This window comes from Bos indicus, chromosome 1, assembly GCF_029378745.1.
Source record: "Bos indicus isolate NIAB-ARS_2022 breed Sahiwal x Tharparkar chromosome 1, NIAB-ARS_B.indTharparkar_mat_pri_1.0, whole genome shotgun sequence".
Classification (NCBI taxonomy): domain Eukaryota; kingdom Metazoa; phylum Chordata; class Mammalia; order Artiodactyla; family Bovidae; genus Bos; species Bos indicus.
This window is the reverse complement of record NC_091760.1, coordinates 115,630,383-115,653,286: the sequence shown is the minus strand read 5'-3', so window position 1 is coordinate 115,653,286 and position 22,904 is coordinate 115,630,383. Positions and strand designations below refer to the sequence as shown.

General features: G+C 38.2%; 1 protein-coding gene across 1 annotated transcript; it reads left to right on the top strand.

Moving 5' to 3' along the window:
- The first annotated feature begins 1,090 nt into the window (after positions 1 to 1,090).
- On the top strand, positions 1,091 to 1,731 carry LOC139179753 (SKA complex subunit 2). Its single transcript, XM_070780102.1, has one exon. The coding sequence runs from the start codon at positions 1,099 to 1,101 to the stop codon at positions 1,462 to 1,464; it is 366 nt and encodes a 121-aa protein (XP_070636203.1). The 5' UTR covers positions 1,091 to 1,098; the 3' UTR covers positions 1,465 to 1,731.
- Positions 1,732 to 22,904: the final 21,173 nt, after the last annotated feature.

The following is a 22,904-nucleotide window of genomic DNA, read 5'->3' as shown; positions in this document are numbered from 1 at the left end:
ATTTCTTGGTTATTTACCTTACCTCCTTTTTATCTTTATGCTTTGATCAAGGGCAGCTTCAGTGTGGAACTCTGCACTAGGTATAGGCAGTGAATTTTATAGAGAAAGCCTGTCTTGCTAGCCAGAGGAACAGGAAAAGAAAGGGACTCCTGTCTGCTCCAGGGGCAGCCCCCATTGTGCAAAACTGCATCAGCGCAGGTAACTGAAGCTCCTAAAAAGCAAAACAAATCAATTTCCAAGCCAGAGAAATAGGAAAAGGGAGCCCTGGGAATCAGAGACAATGCAGAAAACTGCTGCATGGAGAAAACTGAAGATGAATGCCTCCCAGTTATATGTACGAACTGATACTAGTTGTCTGCTTGGCCCTGAGCTGTCCGGATGTGGGATAGACCAGAAGCAACATGGCAGAGGCTTTGACAACTCAGCTGACATTGGAACGCTATCCATGGAAGATAAGACAGAACTTCAAGTTTCAGCATAATAGGAAAATTGCCTTGTGAATCAACCACCACAACAAATCAATATCCTCCAGTGGACTGTTACAGGATTGTCTTGTAACATGATATTAAAAATGTCCAGGATACAATCCAGAAATATTCAACATGCAAAAAACCAGGACATCATGAGAAAACCTCAAGGGAAAAATAATTGACAGATCAACACATGGAAACTCCTACACGAACCAGATGTGAGACCTAAAGCAGCTATTTCCACCTTCCTTCCTTCCTTCTTTCCATTCAATTTTGGTTTAATTTGCTCTCCGTTTCCTATCTTTCTGAGGTGAACATAGATACTTGGTTTTAGACCCTCCTTGTTTTGTAATAGAAATATAGGAAGCTATTGTTTTCTCTCAGCTAGCTTCCACAGATTTTGTTTTGCTATGTTTCCAGTATTATTCAGTTCAAACGGGCACTGAAGCTGGGAGCCTAAATAATCCTTTTCAAAGGACTCTACATCCAATAATACGTGGAAAGGCCATCTCACTAGACGTCAGCAGACAAGGGTTCTAGTTGCACTTCACTTGGGCAAGTAGCCTGACTACTGCAGATCATTCTTTCTCTTCTAAAACTTAAGAAACTGAATGATGAACTATTCAACATGGAGGCGGAGGTCAATAAGCTGGAACTGATGTTCCAGAAAGCTGACTCTGATCTGGACTACATTCAGTACAGGCTGGAATATGAAATCAAGACTAATTATCCTGATTCAGCAGGCAAGAAAAATCCAGTTACACTTTTAAAGGAATTGTCAGCAATAAAGTCTCGATATCAAACTTCGCATGTTCGCTTTAAACCAACTGCTGTGGAGCAGAAAGAGACTAAGAGCCGCATTTGTGCTACTTTCAATAAGACTCTGACCTTGATACAAGAACTGCAGAAGGAAACAGAGCTGGAGTTGTTACCACTGACCGAAGAAGAGAAAACTGCGGCAGAGCAATTAAGAGCTCACATGTCAGACTTATGAAGAAGAAATGGACTTGCCAAAAGGAACTCTAATGGGGAAGAAATCAATCCCAGAAATTTAGGAAGATGTCTTGTTAACATTGATGACTATTGGTCGGGAGATGACAAAGGAGATTTGTCTTGGGTGACTGGATAGTGATGCCTTCCACAGAAGAGGGGGATACAAGAGAAGGGCAGATATTGTATTAATAAAGTTCAGCCAAAGGGGCAGAATGGAAATAAAGAGATTTAAAAAAAAAAAAAAAAAGAAACTGAATGAGATATACAATAACTTCATTCAATAAAGTTCTTTTTATCTCTATGGTAAAATAAGTAAATAAGACTTCTACTAATTTATGAGCTTAGTGATTGTTTCAGCTAAGAGTTCCTCCTGTTTTCATGTTCCCATTAGAGAAGCCATTGTCTTCCCAGATGTTCTCAGGAGTTGAATGAAACATTTTATCAGTTGTCTCTGGGCTTTCTACATTCTGTTTTCAATTTCAGTGCTGAAATGGTCAGTAGGCACATTACTCTCAGGGTGAGTTTGGCATGTTCTCTAATTTTCTAACCAGAGTGTCATTTATTTCCTTAGTTTGCTGTCATTCCCCACCCCCCTTTCTTAGTATCTCTGCTATCACTCAATTCTAATTTCCAATTCCTCCTCAAGAGTTTTATATCAAGTTGCATTGTTCCTAAATAAAAGAAAAAATTACCATTGTCTGTTTTGGATCAGAGTATTTTTACTTTGTGCACAATTCAAAAGATGGATGCTGTGCTGTATTTGCTCTGCTGAGTGGCAAAGTCAACAAAATAAGAAATATGTCAAGTAAAATGTCAAGTGTTAGCAAGAAATGGAAAATTAAAAGGTGAATAAAATGTAGAAAAAGTTCTGTCACAAATGGACTCCTCACAAGCTATCAATAATAGTTTTGTTATTTTTATTGTATGTCATCTGTGTGGAAAAGTAATGTTATCTTACTAAGAAATCTAGTGTGCTCCCTGCATCCACTATCTTTTCATTCAATTACTTACTAAATATTTTTTTGGATTAAGACCATATGCCACAGAGCAGTGAATAAAACAGTCTCCTCTACTCCTTATTGCCATCAAAGTCATGGGATGATGAAATGCTATATTTAGAGTTGGCATAGATAATCGGATTCAGACTTGGTAAGCCTAGAGCACAGGAAAGCAGAAGTAAGTGATTCAAGGACAAACATCTTTTCAAGGTGATAATACGAGAGATGATATAGAAAAGCAAAGATCAGAGAATATCAAATAATGTGCTTTTCTATTTTTCCTACTGAATTAATTGGATTATTTGTAATTAAATGCGTTAAAGTATTATTACATTACAAAAGAAATACCTATGACAAGGACTTCCCTGGTGGTCCAGTGGCTAAGACTCCATGCTCCCAGTGCAGAGGGCCTGGGTTTGAACCCTGCTCAGGCAACGAGATCCCACATACTGCAACTAAAGATCACAAGTGCCACAGCTAAGACTTGGCACAGCCAAATAAATAAGTGAATATTTAAAAAAAAGAAATACGTGTGACAGTACAATTGAGAGTTTTACATTTAAATCACATTTTACATTTAATTGAGAAAGGAATTGCTTGATGTCCTGTTATCAGAAGGTCAATACCACCTTTTATTTATGAAATACACAACCCCTTTATAGCAATCTAATTAATATGAATTTGATGAACCAAATCTTTTAACACTTGCTCACCTGAATTTGAGAGGGTAACAGGCAGGAAGGCCAGGGGTCTCCAAATAGAGGAAATAGCCTGCAAGTGTCAGACATTTTTATCTCTCTTAAGCGGCAGGAGGAAACAAACTAGCAATATTTTTTCCTTCTCTATACAAATTTAAAGGGAGGTTTCTCTTAAAATATTGTGTTGCCATAATGACACCCGGCTTCTCCTGAAGTTAGCTATTCTCGAGTCTAGAGATAACCAATGCCTTTTTCTTATGGAAATGTTTGTCTTAAGCTATGCTAATGTACTATGCCTTTACCCCAAACTCTGTCTCCAAGTCAGTTTCGCCTCTTGGCCCAGAACCTACTTGACAAACCAGTATGGATATTGTTCCCCTAATCTATGTAAATGAAACTATTTGTATGGTGGTCTGCCCTGCTTCAAGATTCAAGTTAATCATTTTATGGCCCAGGATAAACCATTTATCCCAAAATACATCTTATGGGTGAGGGGCCTGGTGCCATTCTGAATTTTAAGACATTCCTTTCTTTCATTAACAGACTGCTAGTGACTATATAACATCCAGCTAAAGACTAGCAGGGGGGTACTCTTTCTGCCCCCTTCTGATGCCTATGTCAGAAGCTTTCTCTATCTCCTTTATACTTTAATAAAACATTACTACACAAAAGCTCTGAGCGATCAAGCCTCGTCTCTGGCCCCGGATTGAATTCTTCTCCTCCGGGGGCCAAGAATCCCGGTGTATTCTCGTGATTCAACAACAACCTTTCAAATTTATGTGTAATAGTCATTGAGATTTAACATGTAGGAATTTTACACTTATATAATCACATTGCGTGTGACTATAATCAATTTATGAAAGAGTTTAGAATACTTATTTTGAAGTACTACTATGTTTCATAAAGTAAATGATGCCTTTCAAATTAACTTACTGGAAAGAAAACTTTAAGTTTATTTTCTATTAGCTGTTATTCTATAACACTTCAGTTTGGGGGGTACCATATATTATATGGCAGGGCTTCCCTGGTGGCTCAGTTGGGAAAGAATCTACTTGCAGTGTGGGAGACCTGAGTTCAATCCCTGGGTTGGGAAGATCCCCTGGAGGAGGGCATGGTAACCCACTCCAGTATTTTTGCCTGGGAAATCCCATGGACAGGGGAGCCTGGTGGGATGCAGTCCATGGGGTCACAAAAGAGTCGCCTAAAGCGCCAACCACCACCACATATGTTATATGGGGAATACCATATTTCTGAATTTGATTTAAAAACAAAGTAGATTGTCTCTGATATAGACATAAGAGATTTTATAGATATGACAAATCATCCAACATTATAAATGAGTATTGTACTTTGATGTATTATGAAGTGTGAGAATGCTAGAATTTTTTAAAGGGTGGACTGCCTACTGGATAGTTTATGAATATTAGGTTTAAGATAAGCAGAATCCAAGCCCACTTTTCAAAATTCGTTATCACCCAATTCTTTTTATCTGGTGGTGCAGATGAAAGGGAAAGATAATTTTTTTCTAGATAGCAAAGTGGAAAATTAGAAAAAGAAATGTACTTTTGAGTAAGATGCATTTTTGAGTTAGTGTAGCCATTTTTTAAGACAGACCACTGATATCAAAGTAGATTACATTTACATGAATATGCATATTTTAGTCAAGTGGTCTTTTATATTTTTAATCTTTACTATCATCAATAATTTTCCACAGTTTATTGTGATCCATACAGTCAAAGACTTTGGCATAGTCAATAAAGCAGAAATAGATGCTTTTCTGGAACTCTCTTGCTTTTTCCATGATCCAGCAGATGTTGGCAATTTGATCTCTGGTTCCTCTGCCTTTTCTAAAATCAGCCTGAACATCAGGAAGTTCACAGTTCACATATTGCTGAAGCCTGGCTTGGAGAATTTTGAGCATTACTTTACTAGCGTGTGAGATGAGTGCAATTGTGCGGTAGTTTGAGCATTCTTTGGCATTACCTTTCTTTGGGATTGGAATGAAAACTGACCTTTTCCAGTCCTGTGGCCACTGCTGAGTTTTCCAAATTTGCTGGCATATTGAGTGCAGCACTTTCACAGCATCATCTTTCAGGATTTGGAATAGCTCAACTGGAATTCCATCACCTCCACTAGCTTTGTTTGTAGTGATGCTTTCTAAGGCCCACTTGACTTCACATTCTGTGGAAAATTCTGAAAGAGATGGGAATACCAGACCACCTGATCTGCCTCTTGAGAAATTTGTATGCAGGTCAGGAAGCAACAGTTAGAACTGGACATGGAACAACAGACTGGTTCCAAATAGGAAAAGGAGTTCGTCAAGGCTGTATATTGTCACCCTGTTTATTTAACTTATATGCAGAGTACATCATGAGAAACGCTGGACTGGAAGAAACACAAGCTGGAACCAAGATTGCCGGGAGAAATATCAATAACCTCAGATATGCAGATGACACCACCCTTATGGCAGAAAGTGAAGAGGAACTAAAAAGCCTCTTGGTGAAAGTGAAAGTGGAGAGTGAAAAAGTTGGCTTAAAGCTCAACATTCAGAAAACGAAGATCGTGGCATCCGGTCCCACCACTTCATGGGAAATAGATGGGGAAACAGTGTCAGACTTTATTTTTCTGGGCTCCAAAATCACTGCAGATGGTGACTGCAGCCATGAAATTAAAAGACGCTTACTCCTTGGAAGGAAAGTTATGATCAACCTAGATAGCATATTCAAAAGCAGAGGCATTACTTTGTCAACAAAGGTCCTCTAGTCAAGGCTATGGTTTTTCCAGTGGTCATGTATGGATGTGAGAGTTGGACTGTGAAGAAAGCTGAGTGCTGAAGAATTGATGCTTTTGAACTGTGGTGTTGGAGAAGACTCTTGAGAGTCCCTTGGACTGCAAGGAGATCCAACCAGTCCATTCTGAAGGAGATCAGCCCTGGGATTTCTTTGGAAGGAATGATGCTAAAGCTGAAACTCCACTACTTTGGCCACCTCATGTGAAGAGTTGACTCATTGGAAAAGACTCTGATGCTGGGAGGGATTGGAGGCAGGAGGAGAAGGGGACGACAGAGGATGACATGGCTGGATGACATCACTGACTAGATGGACGTGAGTCTCAGTGAACTCCAGGAGTTGGTGATGGACAGGGAGGCCTGGCGTGCTGCGATTCATGGGGTCGCAAAGAGTTGGACACACTGAGCGACTGATCTGATCTGATCATCAATAATATGTCACGTAGTAGGCTGAAATAATATTGATACTAGTTATATTGATGTTGAATAGATGACTGTTTTGTCACAGTTTAAAGCTATTGCACTGCTAGATTTATACATAATTGTAAAGTATTACTAATCTCAGTAAAATGTTTAAAATAAATCATTTATTTTAAAATAAAGCTGGTAATGATGACCCTATATGAGAGACAGCAAAAGAGACACATATAAAGAACAGACTTTTGGACTCTGTGGGAGAAGGAAAGGGTGGGATGATTTGAGAGAATAGCATTGAAACATGCATATTACCATATGTGAAACAGATGACCAGTCCAAGTTCGATGCATGAAACAGGGCACTCAAAGCCACTGGGAAGTGGGAGTGGGGTTCGGGATGGGAGGACACATGTGCACCCGTGGCTGATTCATGTCAGTGTATGGCAAAATGCACCACAATATTGTAAAGTAATTAGACTCCAATTAAAATAAATAATTTTTTAAAAAAGTATATGCTATCTCATGTTTCAATACCTACATCCTAACATCTGAAAAAAGATAACATTTTTCTTGTTAAATGTAGGAGACCAGGCACACGCATTTGCCCCTTGTTAAAATTTGTTTTTGGCTTCCTAGGTGGCTCAGTGAGTAAGGAATCTGCCTGTAATGCAGGAAATGGGTTCAATTCCTGGGTTGGGAAGATCCTCTGGAGAAGGAGTAGCAACCCAGTCTTCTTGCCTGGAGAATCCCATGGACAGAGGAGCCTGGTGGGTTACTGTCCAAGGGGTTGCAAAGAGTCAGACACAACTGAAGCAGCCGAGCATGCACACATGCAAAATTTGCTTAAAATAAAAAGTAAGATGTAAGAATAAGAATAAACTCATAATGGAAAAGAATTGTGGAGATTAGGATAGGAGATGTCATCATGAATGACAAACTTAACCCTATTTCTGCAAAACATAAGGAGGATGAGACATCACAAACTGGACAAATGAACCCCTGAGGTGCACAGTGAGCTTTACTCCCATAAAATAACCTGAAGACATATTTCTAAAAAACTGGAGCACAGCTTTGAAAGAAAGCTATCTCTACGCAGGTTATATTTCATCACTTGGAAGAGTTTGAGTCAAGAAGACCAGTGCCAGATGTCTTCAGTCTTATGGTGCTCACACCTACCCTGCCTTGCCCCATAAAGAGAAGAGAAATCACTCAGAATCAGAAGGTCCTTGTAAGAAGATGACTTAACTTACAAAAACCCACGCCACTTGCCAAATTTTTTCAAAGAGGTAATTCTTTGACAATTGTCTTCTCTAGTTATTGGATTAAAAAAAAATTCCTACTATAAAGGTCAGTCTTCCTAACACATATCTTCCTAGAAAATTAGTCATTTCATTGATATTTTAATACATATTTTCATAGAGTTTGATCAAGTAGTAAACTTTAATAATTTTGATTTTCTTTGTACCTGTGATTCTTTCCTCATCTTCATTCATTTTTATATATTAATATTTATTCTTTTTATCCTTTTCTTTGGTTTAGGCTAAAGTTGTAACTTTTCTAGTTAAATAGTTATTCAATTTAGTCACCACCTCAAGTCTCTTTCATTTTTATATTCAATTTCTGTCTGTATTTTTATGATTTCCTTACATTTTTCTTTTGTTGAATTTGGCATTTTTTAAAGTTTATTGAATTTCTTATAGGTTAGTTTGTATATATTCTTTCCTCTTGATTTCCACACATATTTCAAACTACAAAATTTCCTCTGAGTGCAGTTTTAGACAGTGTCCCATAGTAATGAATGATATTTTGTAGATATTCTGAAATTAAGTAAGGGCTTGATATTCCAAGAACTTAAAAGAAGTGAAAAAAAGATTGATTTATTTTTCATCCACTTGATATTTTATAGTTAAAAGAGGTAAATCCAAAGCTTTCTACCATGTTTGGTTTTTTAGTTTGTTTTTCTTTATAAATTCTGATGCTAACTCATACATCAGTTTCTGGAAAATAAACAGAAAGGATGATCTATAGTAACATTTTCTTATTAAAATAATTGTGTTGATCTTAATAATTATATCCAACATTTGTAACATTGTATCAGTTCCATGTACCAGATAGTATTCTAAGCTCAATATCTACATTAATTCAATCATTCCCATTTTGCACAGGAAAAGTGAGAAAACTGAGTCTTAGAGGTTATATAATTATACTGAGTCATACAGATAGTAAATTAGAAAATGTAGTCTCTAGCCTAGGTCACCAACTCCAAAGCTAAAGCTCATACTGTACATCAATTATGTGTAAGGAAAAGAGCATAGGAAGTAGAGTCAGACAACTTATATTCTAGCCCAGTCTCTGCAACAGTAATCTGGAACTGGTCATTCACACTGTGTGGCACTAAGTTGGGACTGTACTAAATATGTTCAAAAGTCTACTAAATTAGCATATGTGATATGGTTTTTGATTTGCTATTCTAGGAGTGGGTTTCCCTGGTGGCTCAGTGGTATATAATCCACCTGCCATTGCAGGAGACATGGGTTCAATCCCTGGGTCAGGAAGATCTCCTGGAGAAGGAAATGGCAACCCACTCTGGTATTCTTGCCTGGGAATTGTATGGACAGTGGAGCCTGGTGGCCTGCAGTCCATGGGGGTTGAAAAAGCTTCGGACGTGACTTTGTGACTAAAGAACAACAATATTCTAGGAGTGGAGACGCATTTATGTACTCAAAATAATGCTGTTAGGCAGTGGCATCATCTGTGGTATGGTTAGCTGTGGGGACATTCCAGAGTCAGAAAGCAGAGAAAGTCTACCTAGCCTCATTAAATTGACACAGCTAAATCTATACTGTAATCAGTTGCTCTAGGCAATCATTCGGAGAAGGCAACGGCACTCCACTCCAGTACTCTTGCCTGGAAAATCCCATGGACAGAGGAGCCTGGTAGGCTGCAGTCCATGGGGTCGCAAAGAGTCAGACACAACTGAATGATTTCACTTTCACTTTTCACTTTCATGCACTGGAGAAGGAAATGGCAACCCACTCCAGTGTTCTTGCCTGGAGAACCCCAGGGATGGGGGAGCCTGGTGGGCTGCCATCTATGGGGTTGCACAGAGTCGGACACGACTGAAGTGACTTAGCAGCAGTAGCAGCAGCAAGCAATCATTACCTAAGATCTATTCAGACCTAGAACCAATGCTAGACTCTCAGAAGTCCTAGTAGTCAGCTGGCATCAGAACAGTCTAAATCCATGTGACAACTGCAGTGGACATGAGCTTCAGGTTTAATCAATCCAGTTATGTTATGTTTGAATGACTCACCATTAGATCAATTTTGGTCATGTGTTAGGTGCAACTTGGAATATAAAAACCATTTCTGTATACTCAATCAAAAACAAAAGAAAATACAGCATTATTCCCTGTACCCCTTCCCCAACAACCCTCCAAAGGAAAGTAAATATGAAATATATATATATATATATATATACACTGAAAGGAAAATATATAGCACTGAAGGAAAAGATAAGTAAGCAAGGCCTTAGAAAGGACAGTTACTAGAGGTAATCAATATCTGCATGGCCTCTACTTCAGGATGATGGTAGATGAATCAGCTCCAAAGACTTCATCTTTTTATCACTCAAGGTTCAATATTAGGACACATGGAATCCCATCACTCAAGGTTAGTTAATGGGTACTTCTTGCTCAGAGAAGAGAACATCTTATTTTGTAGTCTCACCAAAAGAAACTTCAGAGGTGAGGGATAGATCTACAAAAGCTGAGATTAGGTTACAGAAGAGGAATGGATGCTGGGCAAGAAATTACGACACATGACTACTATATTCAGTGCATTTTTTGCTTTGTTGTGCTCCAGGGAGAAAGTTTACTGAAATTAATATAACATCATGAAGCAGAGTATTTTCAAATTTGATTTGGCTACATGTATCTGAAAACTCAAAGCAGAGGCTTAAGTAAAATCGAAGTTATGTTTCCTTCTCACATAAAAGAGATAGCTGTCCAGGACTGTTTTGCAGTTAGCTTGCCTCCTTCAAAGTTACCTTTGAGATGGCTTCTGGAACTTTATCCATCAAGTCTGATTTTTCAGGCAATGAGAAAGGGGAAGGGAGGGGCAAAAGAACATTCCTCCCAGCTGAGTCAACTCGGGAGGAAACAACCTCTCCAAAATTTCCCCTCGACGCTAGATGTCCATCAGCAGATGAATGGATAAGAAAGCTATGGTACATATACACAATGGAGTATTACTCAGCCATTAAAAAGAATACATTTGAATCAGTTCTAATGAGGTGGATGAAACTGGAGCCTATTATACAGACTGAAGTAAGCCAGAAGGAAAAACACCAATACAGTATACTAACGCATATATATGGAATTTAGAAAGATGGTAACAATAACCCTGTGTGCGAGACAGCAAAAGAGACACTGATGTATAGAACAGTCTTATAGACTCTGTAGGAGAGGGAGAGGGTGGGAAGATTTGGGAGAATGGCATTGAAACATGTAAAATATCATGTATGAAATGAGATGCCAGTCCAGGTTCGATGCACGATACTGGATGCTTGGGGCTAGAGCACTGGGACGACCCAGAGGGATGGTATAGGGAGGGAGGAGGGAGGAGGGTTCAGGATGGGGAACACATGTATACCTGTGGCGGATTCATTTTGATATTTGGCAAAACTAATACAATTATGTAAAGTTTAAAAATAAAATAAAATTAAAAAAAAATTACATCCCATTACCCAGAATTTTGTCACCTAACTATAAAGACGGTTGGCTGGAAATGTAGTCTATTAAGTGAAAGCATTGTCACCCAGATATAATTGGGGTTCTAAACTAAAGAAGGATCATTTAAAAACTGTCTCTACTATATTTAGTAATTGCTTCTCTAATCTGCCTAGTGCAGGATTAATTCAGAGCAGCTATGACAATCTGAGAGTTTTAAACAACTCAATTTTTTGCAATCAATGGAGTCATTATGTCTAAGATTTTAAAGTTCTCTTTTTCCTTCTTGCCAATCATTTGTATTTTTTTCTTAATTGGCTGCTATTTTCAATCAAGTACAATTGCCCTAAAGTAAAGTTAGAGTCACACTCCACTGATTAGAGTTGTCTTCTAATGATTAATGAGCCAGTCTGAAATTTACACTGTGCTTATTTAGAACATGATAGCATCACTCAGTAATGAACTTTCAAGAGATTATTTATTTCCCGTTGCCATATTTCTAATCAGGTGTTCATATGCATAATGAATGCTTCAAGAGAAATGTGTTTTTCTGCCTTGTTTACAAGAAGAGTCATCTTTATGGCAAACCATGAGCACCTTGAGCTGGATCGTCTACTCAAATCTGAATATGGATGAATATATCTCAAGGATCCATAAAACAGGAAAGCACAGTGGTCTTTAAAATTTTAATAAAATCCTTCTAACTCACATATATAAGAGATCTTAAGGGTCATTTAACCAACCTCTAATAAATTCTGTGAATATAACCACCAGCAGGTGATTTTCTAGCATCTTGAGGATACATTTCAGAAACTGGAAACTAATCACCTCTTGTATCAGTCCCCTCTAGATGTCAGTAAGAACACTTTTTTATTGAGCAAAACCACAAAATTTACTTTCCCTATCAATTGTCATTAACTTTTTCTCTCCATCTGCCATGTTTCAGTTCAGATAAGTCACTCAGTCATGTCCGACTCTTTGTGACCCCGTGAACCACAGCACGCCAGGCTTCCCTGTCCATCACCAACTCCCGGAGTCCACCCAAACCCCTGTGCATTGAGTCGGTGATGCCATCCAACCATCTCATCATCTGTCGTCCCCTTCTCCTGCCCTCAATCTTTCCCAGCATCAGGGTCTTTTTTCAAATGAGTCAGCTCTTCGCATCAGGTGGCCAAAGTATTGGAGTTTCAGCTTCAACATCAGTTCTTCCAATGAACACCCAGGACTGATCTCCTTTAGGATGGACTGGTTGGATCACCTTGCAGTCCAAGGGACTCTCAAGAGTCTTCTCCAACACCACAGTTCAAGAGCATCAATTCTTCGGCGCTCAGCTTTCTTTATAGTCCATGTTTATGTGGTAGTCATTTACCTTTATACAAAATAAGCTGCTGTCAATACCTATGGCCATATTAGAACAAAGTTTAATTTCAGAACAGTATGGCAAAAGAGCTAACGGACTACCTACATCATGGATCAGGGAGGGGCAGGAAGATACTTTTGATGGGCAAAATTGAAGCAGAGATCTGAGGTAAATGAGGGAACCATGCAGATACTAACTCTGCCTGGAGTCTGAGGGAGAGAAAACAGATGAGAAAGGGCCACTGGGGGACAATATGATTTTGGTGGGTGTGTTCAAGGAATAGAAAGACTAGCATAGCCAGAACAGAGTGAGGGAAGCGAAATTGGTGGGGGTTTTAAGATGGTGAGATAGTGAGTAGGACTGTGAGGGTGATATGAAGTCTTTGAAAGGTTTTAAGCAAAGGAGAGGTATGAACTCAATTTTAAAAGCATCACTGTCTGATGTGTGGAGAAGCATTGTAAGGTAAGGGGGAATCAGAGAGACCACTCAGGAGGCTGCTGACATAGTCAAGTGGAGATATAGGACTATGTAAGAGGTCTGATTCCAGTTATGTTTTCACAGAAGGGCCTTTTTAAGTTAAAAAAGTTAAAAAATAGACCTACTATGATGCAATTGAATTCTATATTTTTAACATTATTTATAAAAACTAGCCTAAATTATTGATGAAAGAAGAGCATTCAGTTAAACTATATAATATTAGAAATATTTCAATTAATATAGATTCATCCAGGTAGAATCAGAGACCTAATCGCAAACATGAATTTCATTTGTATTGTATTCATTTTGAAGGCCAATTTTAAACTATAGACCAGCACACATAAAGGATATTTTAATGCCAATTATATTTAACAAAAACAGAAGGAAATTTTGAACCAAATAGCACTTCAATTGCAAAATACCTCAGAACAACATGGTTTGTTCATTGTTTTTACAATTCAAACACTTCACAAAAGACACCAGGATCAAACTCTCAAAGCTTTTGTGCAGATTCTTATCTGTCAATCAAATGTTCCTTTTCAGAACATGTTGCTTTTTGTCATTTCAAAAAGTTGACATGCCTATGATTAAGATTATCCCCCATTTGAAAATCTCTCCCCCTAACTTCCTGTGTTTTTCAGTATTTTTTTGGAAACACTAATAAATGGTCTTTTCATGGATTCATTTTGTTTACTTGACTGTTTATAAACCCCAGTAAGCTTTAAGAACTAGACAGAATATTCAAAAAATAATTTAAGCAGCAAAGCAAATTTAACATTTAAACTTGAGTGAATTTTTAAAACTTTTATTACATATTTACTAAAATTGATTTAAAATCCTTTTTGAAATACAGCAAGAAAAGCATGACCAAAAAAAAAAAAAGAAAAAAGAAAAAGAAATACACTAAAAAACACATTACTTAATTTGTTTTTCATAAACAATTCATGTGAATACAGAAACATCTGTTTAACAGCTGCCTGGAAATTACTGACCATATCTATTCTGTTTCTTGAAAAATTTCAACCTTCAAATACTCTCTTCTTGTTGATAGTGTAAAATCATCTTAAAAGAGAACATGGGTAATATTATTTAGATAATTTTAAAGTGAAATAGTAATTTCAAATGACATTTCATAAAGAAATGAAAGATTGTTTTTCTAGACTTAGTATTAATGACTGAGGTGATTTTTAATGTCTTGGAAATAAATTTCAAGTTTAAACTGACTGGAACATCCATTGTAGAATTTTTTTCCCCTTATAACAAATTTGAACAAGGAAATTAAACAATATAATGGATCTATATGATACATCTTTTAACTGTTTCTCCAAGTGATTCCTTGTAAAGCTAGATTATTGTTATTTGTTGTTTTCTTGACCTAAATTGTAAACAGAAAAAAATACAGTTTCTTTAACTGATCCATACAGTTGGCTTCCCAGGTGATGCAGTGGTAAGAAATTCGCCTGCCAATATAGGAGACACTGGGATGATCCCTGGGTTGGGAAGATCTCCTGGAGTAGCAAATGGAAACTCACTCTGGTATTCTTGATGGGAAAACGCTATGGACAGAGGAGCTTGGCGGGCTACAGCCCATGGGGTTGCAAAGAGCTGGACCCCACTGGGCACACACACAATGGCCTGGAATGGCTCTCTGTGCCCCATCAGAAACCAGTTAGCAAGTAGGAGCTGAATTAGATTTTTTCTTCTATGGTTCCAAAAGGGAGAACAGAGAGCCATATGTGAACATGACAGATGGGTTTATTTCAGCATTGTGGTGGGAAGAACATTTAAAACAATTACAGTTGTGCAAAATTCAAATGAGCAGTGAGTTACCATCTTGCTATGCTTAGATAACATTCTCTGGTCAGAAACGTGGTGGAGGACTATAGCATTGGACAGTAAGGGTGATTTCTCATTCCAATCTAGGATTCTCTGATTTAAATAGAGGACTTCTTTAAATATATCCCACTCCCCTCCAAAATCAGGACTATCCTAAATTTATATTAAGTTTTTTTCATGTTAAAGCAGCCAAGTCAATTTGTCCAATTTTATTCCTCCCAGTACTACAAAATTTGCTCACAGCTGGAGTCTACTGGCAGGTGTTAGTTGTTGAATTTGTTGTCACTGAGGTTGCCATGAGAGAACTAACCGTGAGTCACTCTGAGAGTGAGACCCTGCCAGGCTCTCTCTACAGTGACCTTCCTGGTTGCCCCAGTGGAGGGTGACCATTGCTGTGCTTGTCAAAATATTTCTAGTTAGGCCATCTGTGGTAGGCAGAAAAAGGACCCCAGAAGATCCCCAGGTTCTCGTCTGTGGAACCTGTGGATGTTACCTTGCATGGCAAGAAGACCTTTGCAGATGTGATGTTAAAAGCCCTGAGGTGGGGAGATTATCTAGTCACACGTGCCTTTAAGAGCTGAGGACATTTCTCCACTGTCAGAGATGAGAGGGCAAAAGAAAGATTGGAGAGATGCAATATTACAATCTTTGAAGATGGTGGAAGAGGGTCTTGAGGCAAGGAATATGGGCACCTCTAGAAGCTGGAGAAGAAACAGAAATAAATTCTCCTCTAGAGAAAGCAAAAAAGCAGCCCAGCCACTATTTTGATTTTAGCTCAGTGAGACCTGTGTCAGACTTCTGACCTCTAGAATTGTGGGATGTAAATTTCTTTGGTTTTAAACTACTGCATTTGTGGCAATTTGTTATGAAGGCAGAAAACTAATGCAGCATCCGTGAAGCCATGTGACTCTACAGTTGCCAAGAGGCTACTAGAAAAGCTACCAGTGTTCACAGACGACAGTGTCTAGAGGAGCTCCTCCTGCAGAAAATGTACAGATAGAGTACGTCATTGTCCCACTGTGTAGGTCTGAGTATCTTCAAACAACCCAAAGCCATATATAATGAGAATATTTGCTACAGATTTCAGAATATTCACTTGGAGACATAGCAAGGTCCAAAAGGGTGTTTTGAATCATGAACTTAAAAATATGATCTTCAGCATTGTTTTAGTTTAGAATATGTGATATTTTGATTCCATTATAATTATTTTAAAGCTTTCAATCCATCAAAGCCCAGAACAAATATTAGTAAGCTGTTGCTGAGAAACCAAGTGTGACAGTTAGTGCCATGTGGATATGTCTCAGCCAAAAGGGCTTTAGGCACATTTACAAAGTAAAATAAATTTGCTTCTGTTGCCTTCTCACTCACTCCTCATTGCCTCCGAGCGACCTCACAACTCATCACAGGGTTTGCCGTTGCATAAAGTCGATATTACTCTACAGTGATTCCATTCTTCACTTAACTTTCATCCCTTCCCTAAGATCAAAAACAGCTAGTACCAAGAAGCACTTATCTTTAGCAGGTAGGAGACCATGGGATTGGGGTTGGTGCACTGGGATGACCCAGAGGGATGGTATGGAGAGGGAGGTGGGAGGGGGGCTCAGGATGGGAAACACGTGTACACCTGTGGCAGATTCATGTTGATGTATGGCAAAACCAATACAATATTGTAGAGTAATTAGCCTCCAATTAAAGTAAATAAATTAATATTAAAAAGAAATTAAAAAAAATAAATAAATAAAAGTGGTCACTTAAAAAAAAAAATAATAAAGTAAATCACTTTGAGGGTATAACTCTTAACCTGTGCAGTGTGAGGTTCTATGAACTAAGTACAACTGTAATCATTGGACTAGGAGAAATATTTTCAAGACAGAGTACTTTAAAAGGGATGCGTTTTTGCAAGCCCTTTAGTTCCATTATGCAGTCTTCAAGCATGCAGTGACTATCGGCTAAGGTTCTCCATGTGGCACTGAGATTTAAGTTCAAACACCCTGGAGGCAGACAAAACTGATTGAGTTCAGGTGGTGCCTCTTTGTATCTGTGACTGATCCTTTATTTCCTCATCTACGAAATAAAGATAATAGCATTGACTAACTCTTAGGTTTACTTTGAGATCTAAGTGAAATCTCACATGTCAACTGGTCAACACAGTACCTAGTGTCGAGAAAGGACTCAGTATGTTTTATCTGTCAGTTATTTTCTAGGGAAGGCTTTGGATAAAGCCTTTTGTGAAGACCCAGGAAAATGAAAACGGCCCATGTAGTGGAGCTCTGCCTCACCTTTCAAACTTTTCTTCTCTGTGAACAGACACCAGGAAAGCAACAGGTCACTTTAAAATGTAGTTAACTCCTAAATTACATTTCTACCCTTCTATATATAAAATAGGTAAAAACAAGGACCTACTGTATAGCACAGGGAATTATGCTCAATATCTTGTAGTAACCTATAATGCAAAACAACTTGAAAAGGATATATGCATATTCTTTATTTTTATATATATGCATATATATAACTGAATCACTTTGCTGTACACTTGAAAATAGCAAAACACTGTAAAATAACTATACTTCAATATATTTTTTTAAGTAGTTAACTCAAACATACTTGGATATCCAAATGAATTTTTGGCCCACAACAGCAATAAAACCCATTATCTAAACCCTTGTGTATATATAGGTATTTACTTGTTTTCTTAAAATTTCCTTAAAATTCTTGTTTCCTTAAAATAACACAAAAGAGAAAATGGGTAACTGAGTCATGGAATTTTTCCCTCTTTAATTATAACATAAATACAAATAAATGGAGGCATTTTAGGAACGATTATCTTTAAAAAACATTTTATGGTAGTTCAAAAAAGGAGTGTAAATCTTGGAGTTAGTCTCCACATCTTCCCCAGGAATTCTGAATTTGTTGAGGAAACTCTGCCTCTGTTATAAAATAGAGAGACAGGGCTAAATAAAGGTGAAAACATCAAGAATGATTTGGCTAAAGTTGCTAGGTGCCAGCAATTATTAATGGCTCCATTCTGAGCCATTATAACAAACACATCCAAAATAAAAACCCCTCAATTTTAATTTTAGAATTAAAAAAAAAAGACTATCATCTGAACTATAAAATGTAATATAAGCTCCAAAAGGCCCTCTTAGTATCTCAGAAAAGAAGAATAGAGATAAACGGCTTTCAAAAGTTAAATTTCAGGAAAAGCCTTATTTTAATAAAATCAGGCTTTCTCTTAAGAGATGCCAGGCATTTCTTAAGAGATGCCATTCAGAATTGATTACCTTCCTTCACAGGATGCAACAATAGACATGATTGACAAGCACGCCAAAGGCGTCATTCTTCTGGTTGATTATCAACTGTTCCTTCTGGGAGCTGATTTCAATGAGTTGTTGTATTTTGAGGTGCTGTCACAGACTCATTGGAAGGAACTAGAAATGTTAGCTCCTTGTGTCTGCAATTCCAGCAGGGATTCTATATCTGAATATTGTGTCTAATTTAATAATATATTTTCTAGAAATTTTTGGAACCTTATGGAGAACTGGAGTAGAGTTACCGCAATTAAATCTTTATCAGAAAGCTATAGGACATCAGAACAATGCTTTCTATATTCAGTCTTACTTCTTATGATTCAAAATAGATATTCACTACTGCAAACAGTGAACTGAGTATTTGCACATACAATTCAAATGTCATACAATTTATATGTACCCCTGGTAACATGAAAAGATAAATTTGACTCTTAGAACACCTATATTCTGCTGAAGGGAAGTTGTGAACATTTATAAGTGTAATCAATCCTTCCTAGGACAAAGAAGTCTAAAAAATCACAAACTAGTGTGATGAATCTGTGCAGAAAAGTGTTATCTTTCTAGAGTAACACATAAATTACTTAACATGGTGTCTGGCACACAACAAACACTCAATAAATCAACTATAATCATCACTTAGAGGGAGTATTTGGTTGTGCAGGCTTCCGTGGTATCTAAGATGGTAAAGAATCTGCCTGTAAAGCAGGAGACCCAATTTTGATTGTGAGGTCAGGAAGTTCCCCCTCGAGAAGGAATTGGCAACCCACTCCAGTATTCTTGCTTGGAGAATTCCATGGATAGAGGAGCCTGGTGAGCTGTTACAGTCCATGGGGTCGCAAAGACTCAGACATGACTGAGTAGCTAACACTTTGATTGTGCATTACAAAGATCTAAAAACAAGTGGCTTAAAAATACATTAAATTTTCTCTCATTTACAATGGAGTCCAGAGATAGGCTGTTCAAGACTGGCATGTTGACTGTTTCATATTATCAATATCCTGCAACAGTGGTCCCCAACCTTTTTGGTACCAGGCACTGATTTCTTGAAAGACAATTTTTCCACAGACCAGGTCAGGGGGATGGTTTCAATATGATTCAAGTGCAGTAGGGTTCTTGCTCCTTTGAGAATCCAATGCTGCTGCTGATCTGACAGGAGGTGGAGCTCAGGTGGTAAAGTGAGTGATGGGGAGCAACAGCAAACGTAGATAAAGTTTTGCTCGCTTCCAGCTATGTGGCCTGGTTCCTAACAGGCCGCAGACTGATACCAGCCATGGCCCAGGGGTTTGATACCAGCCATGGCCCAGGGGTTGGGTTCCCTTGTCTTAGAATACTTCTATTTTCTGCTATGGTATTCTTAGCAAAAGCTCACATCCTCAGAATTACCTCATGCTCACAGTGTTGCTGCCATGATCCCACCTACTACACATAGGGAGAAAATGGAAAAAAGCTGGTTGTGCTACATGATGAAGGTCAACGGAATACATGACAATTCTTCCAGAGTCTCGATCAATAACTTGCTCAAAGATCACTATCCTGAATGCAGTCACACACTTTCCCATTTCTTTAAGGAGAGATGGGAAGTGTATTTTAACTTGATTCATTGCCAAACCTCACAAATGAAAATTCTGTTGTTAAGAAAAAGGAGAAAATTCAGTTCAGATATGCAACTAGCAGGCTTTTTCACCACTATTATTATGATTATAATTATTGTGAGGCCCAAAAATAAGGTCCAATAATAAGACTGCAATAAATGAGTCATTTTCACTACTTTGCTTCTGGTGACTATAATATCTCCCTTTTAGTAATGCATTGGAATCAGTATGCAAGAGCCAACGATAAATTTTCAAGAATTTTGCAGGCTGATGGTTAAACAGCCATTATTAAAAATTAAATAACATAAATTATCTTACAAATAAAGCTAATAAACACTTAGATAGTTTCTAGTTATTTTACTGTAATATATTATCATTCATGCCCTTGAGGTTATGATCTATAATGATAATTGTTTTGACACCCATTTTCTAATGTAGGGGAGTGTGGTTCCCCACACAACCATCAATTAATTCTCCAACACTAATTCTGAACTATATCTTGAGATGGCATCGGATTACACAAGTTAAGGTCTCAGTCTTATAAGACCAGATGCCAGCCACAACCCAGGCTACTGCCTGTGCTTTGGGAAGCTGGCTATAAACCAGAGGTTTCCACAACTCCTCCTTGGGTTCAGTTAATTTTCCAGAGAGGCTCACAAACTCAACTAAACATTTGACTTATTAGAGTGCTAGTTTATGGTAGAAGGATGTAATTTAGAACAAAAATGGAAGAGATGCACACGGCAAGGCCTGGGGAAGAGACTTGGAGCTTCCATGCCCTCTCCAGGGCCACCACTCTCCTTGGATCTCCACATGTTCGCCAAGCCAGAATCTCTCTGAACCCAGTCCTTTTGGGGTTCTGTGGAGGCTTCATTATATAGTCCTAACTGATTAAATCCTTGGACATTGGTACAAGGTTGATTCTTCTGGTAATCAGCTTCTATCTGAATTGGAGGTCTAGAAGTCACTGCATTAACATTACAAAAGACACATTTATGGCTTTCAGCCCTTATGAAATTTGAAGGGTTTTAGGAGCTCTGTGCCCAAAACTGAAGAAGACCAAATGTGTATTTCTTATTATAAATCATAGTATTGCAGGAAAAACCAATATATAATGGAAATCTATATAATGGTGAGTTACTGTGCCTCTCTTTCCAATTCTGCATTTTGTGACATCACATTGGTAGCTTAAGACTGGTCATGGAGGAAATATTTACACCATGGAAATGGACAGATATTAAAATGTGAGTCCTATTTCCTGGAGATTATGTTGTAAACATTTACCAGCACACTTCTATCTTATATTTACACAATCTTTTTAATAGGTAGCATCACTGACTCAATGGACATGAATTTGAGCCAACTCTGAGAGATAGTGAAGGACAGGGAAGCCTGACATGCTGCAGTCCATGGGGTTGCAAAGAGTCAGACACGACTTAGTGATTGAACAACAACAAATATTAATGCTGGCCCATCTAGAAATTGTGGTAGGCACAATTTCAGCATGTTCTGCTAACATTATAACCACATCTGGGAAGTTAAACAGTGAACTTATTGGAAGAGGGAAGGAATTGTTCTTCTTCCATTCATGCTTTGCAACAGCTCCCACAGGACCACCAGCAATACCAGCCAGATACTTCAGCTCTGAGCTAGAAAAATAATTTTTTTTGTGACTAATATCTTGGAGATAGGCAAGGAAAGAGACTGCTACATGTTTTCTCCAAGGACTCATAAGCTTATCATATTCATCAAAAATGAAAAAAGATTCTTAAAAAAAATTCTGCCTCATTGGTTGTCACTTTTTGAATGGGAAGAAAATCAGATTTTTGGAAGGTGGGGGGACTAAAGACCCAGTATTAAGCAGAAAATCAAGACAATGCGGTGGAAATTGATTAAAAGGGTGATTTATAACTCCTTCCCTGTATCTAAATATTTGAGTGAGCTCATGAAATTAAAGCTAACTATGTTTTTTCACCATGAGTTCTTTTTTGTTTGCTATCTACAATTGTGTATAAACCTCCTGCACCACTGTCTGGAGTTTGATATGATGTTGAAAATATCTGTAAGGAAAAGGGAGTTTGACAACATTCTCCTTTGGCAAATCTGTAGGGAAGCAATCACTCTTCATTGCTGAAAGGAATTTGAATTAGTGTGAACCATATCTGCAAATGCATATAGCCTTTGACCCAGGAATTCAACTTTCATGATATATTATATGGATTTCTTTGCATATATGCTCAGGGCTACAGGTTCAAGAGAGTTCCAGAAAAACATCTATTTCTGCTTTATTGACTATGCCAAAGCCTTTGACTGTGTGGATCACAATAAACTGTGAAAAATTCTGAAAGAGATGGGAATACCAGACTACCTGATCTGCCTCTTGAGAAACCTATATGCAGGTCAGGAAGCAACAGTTAGAAGTGGACATGGAACAATAGACTGGTTCCAAATAGGAAAAGGGGTACATCAAGGCTGTATATTGTCACCCTGCTTATTTAACTTCTATGCAGAGTACATCATGAGAAATGCTGGGCTGGAAGAAGCACAAGCTGGAATCAAGATTGCCGGGAGAAATATCAATAACCTCAGATATGTAGATGACACCACCCTTATGGCAGAAAGTGAAGAGGAACTAAAAAGCCTCTGATGAAGGTGAAAGAGGAGAGTGAAAAAGGGCTTAAACTCAACATTCAGAAAACGAAGATCATGGTCTCTGGTCCCATCACTTCATGGCAAATAGATGGGGAAAGAATGGAAACAGTGTCAGACTTTATTTTTTTGGGCTCCAAAATCACTGCAGATGGTGACTGCAGCCATGAAATTAAAAGATGCTTACTCCTTGGAAGGAAAGTTATGACCAACCTAGATAGCATATTGAAAAGCAGAGACATTACTTTGCCAACAAAGGTCCGTCTAGTCAAGGCTATGGTTTTTCCAGTGGTCATGTATGGATGTGAGAGTTGGACTGTGAAGAAAGCTGAGTGCTGAAGAATTGATGCTTTTGAACTGTGGTGTTGGAGAAGACTCTTGAGAGTCCCTTGGACTGCAAGGAGATCCAACCAGTCCATTCTGAAGGAGATCAGCCCTGGGATTTCTTTGGAAGGAATGATGCTAAAGCTGAAACCCCAGTACTTTGGCCACCTCATGTGAAGAGTTGACTCATTGGAAAAGACTCTGATGCTGGGAGGGGTTGGGGGCAGGAGGAGAAGGGGACGACAGAAGATGAGATGGCTGGATGG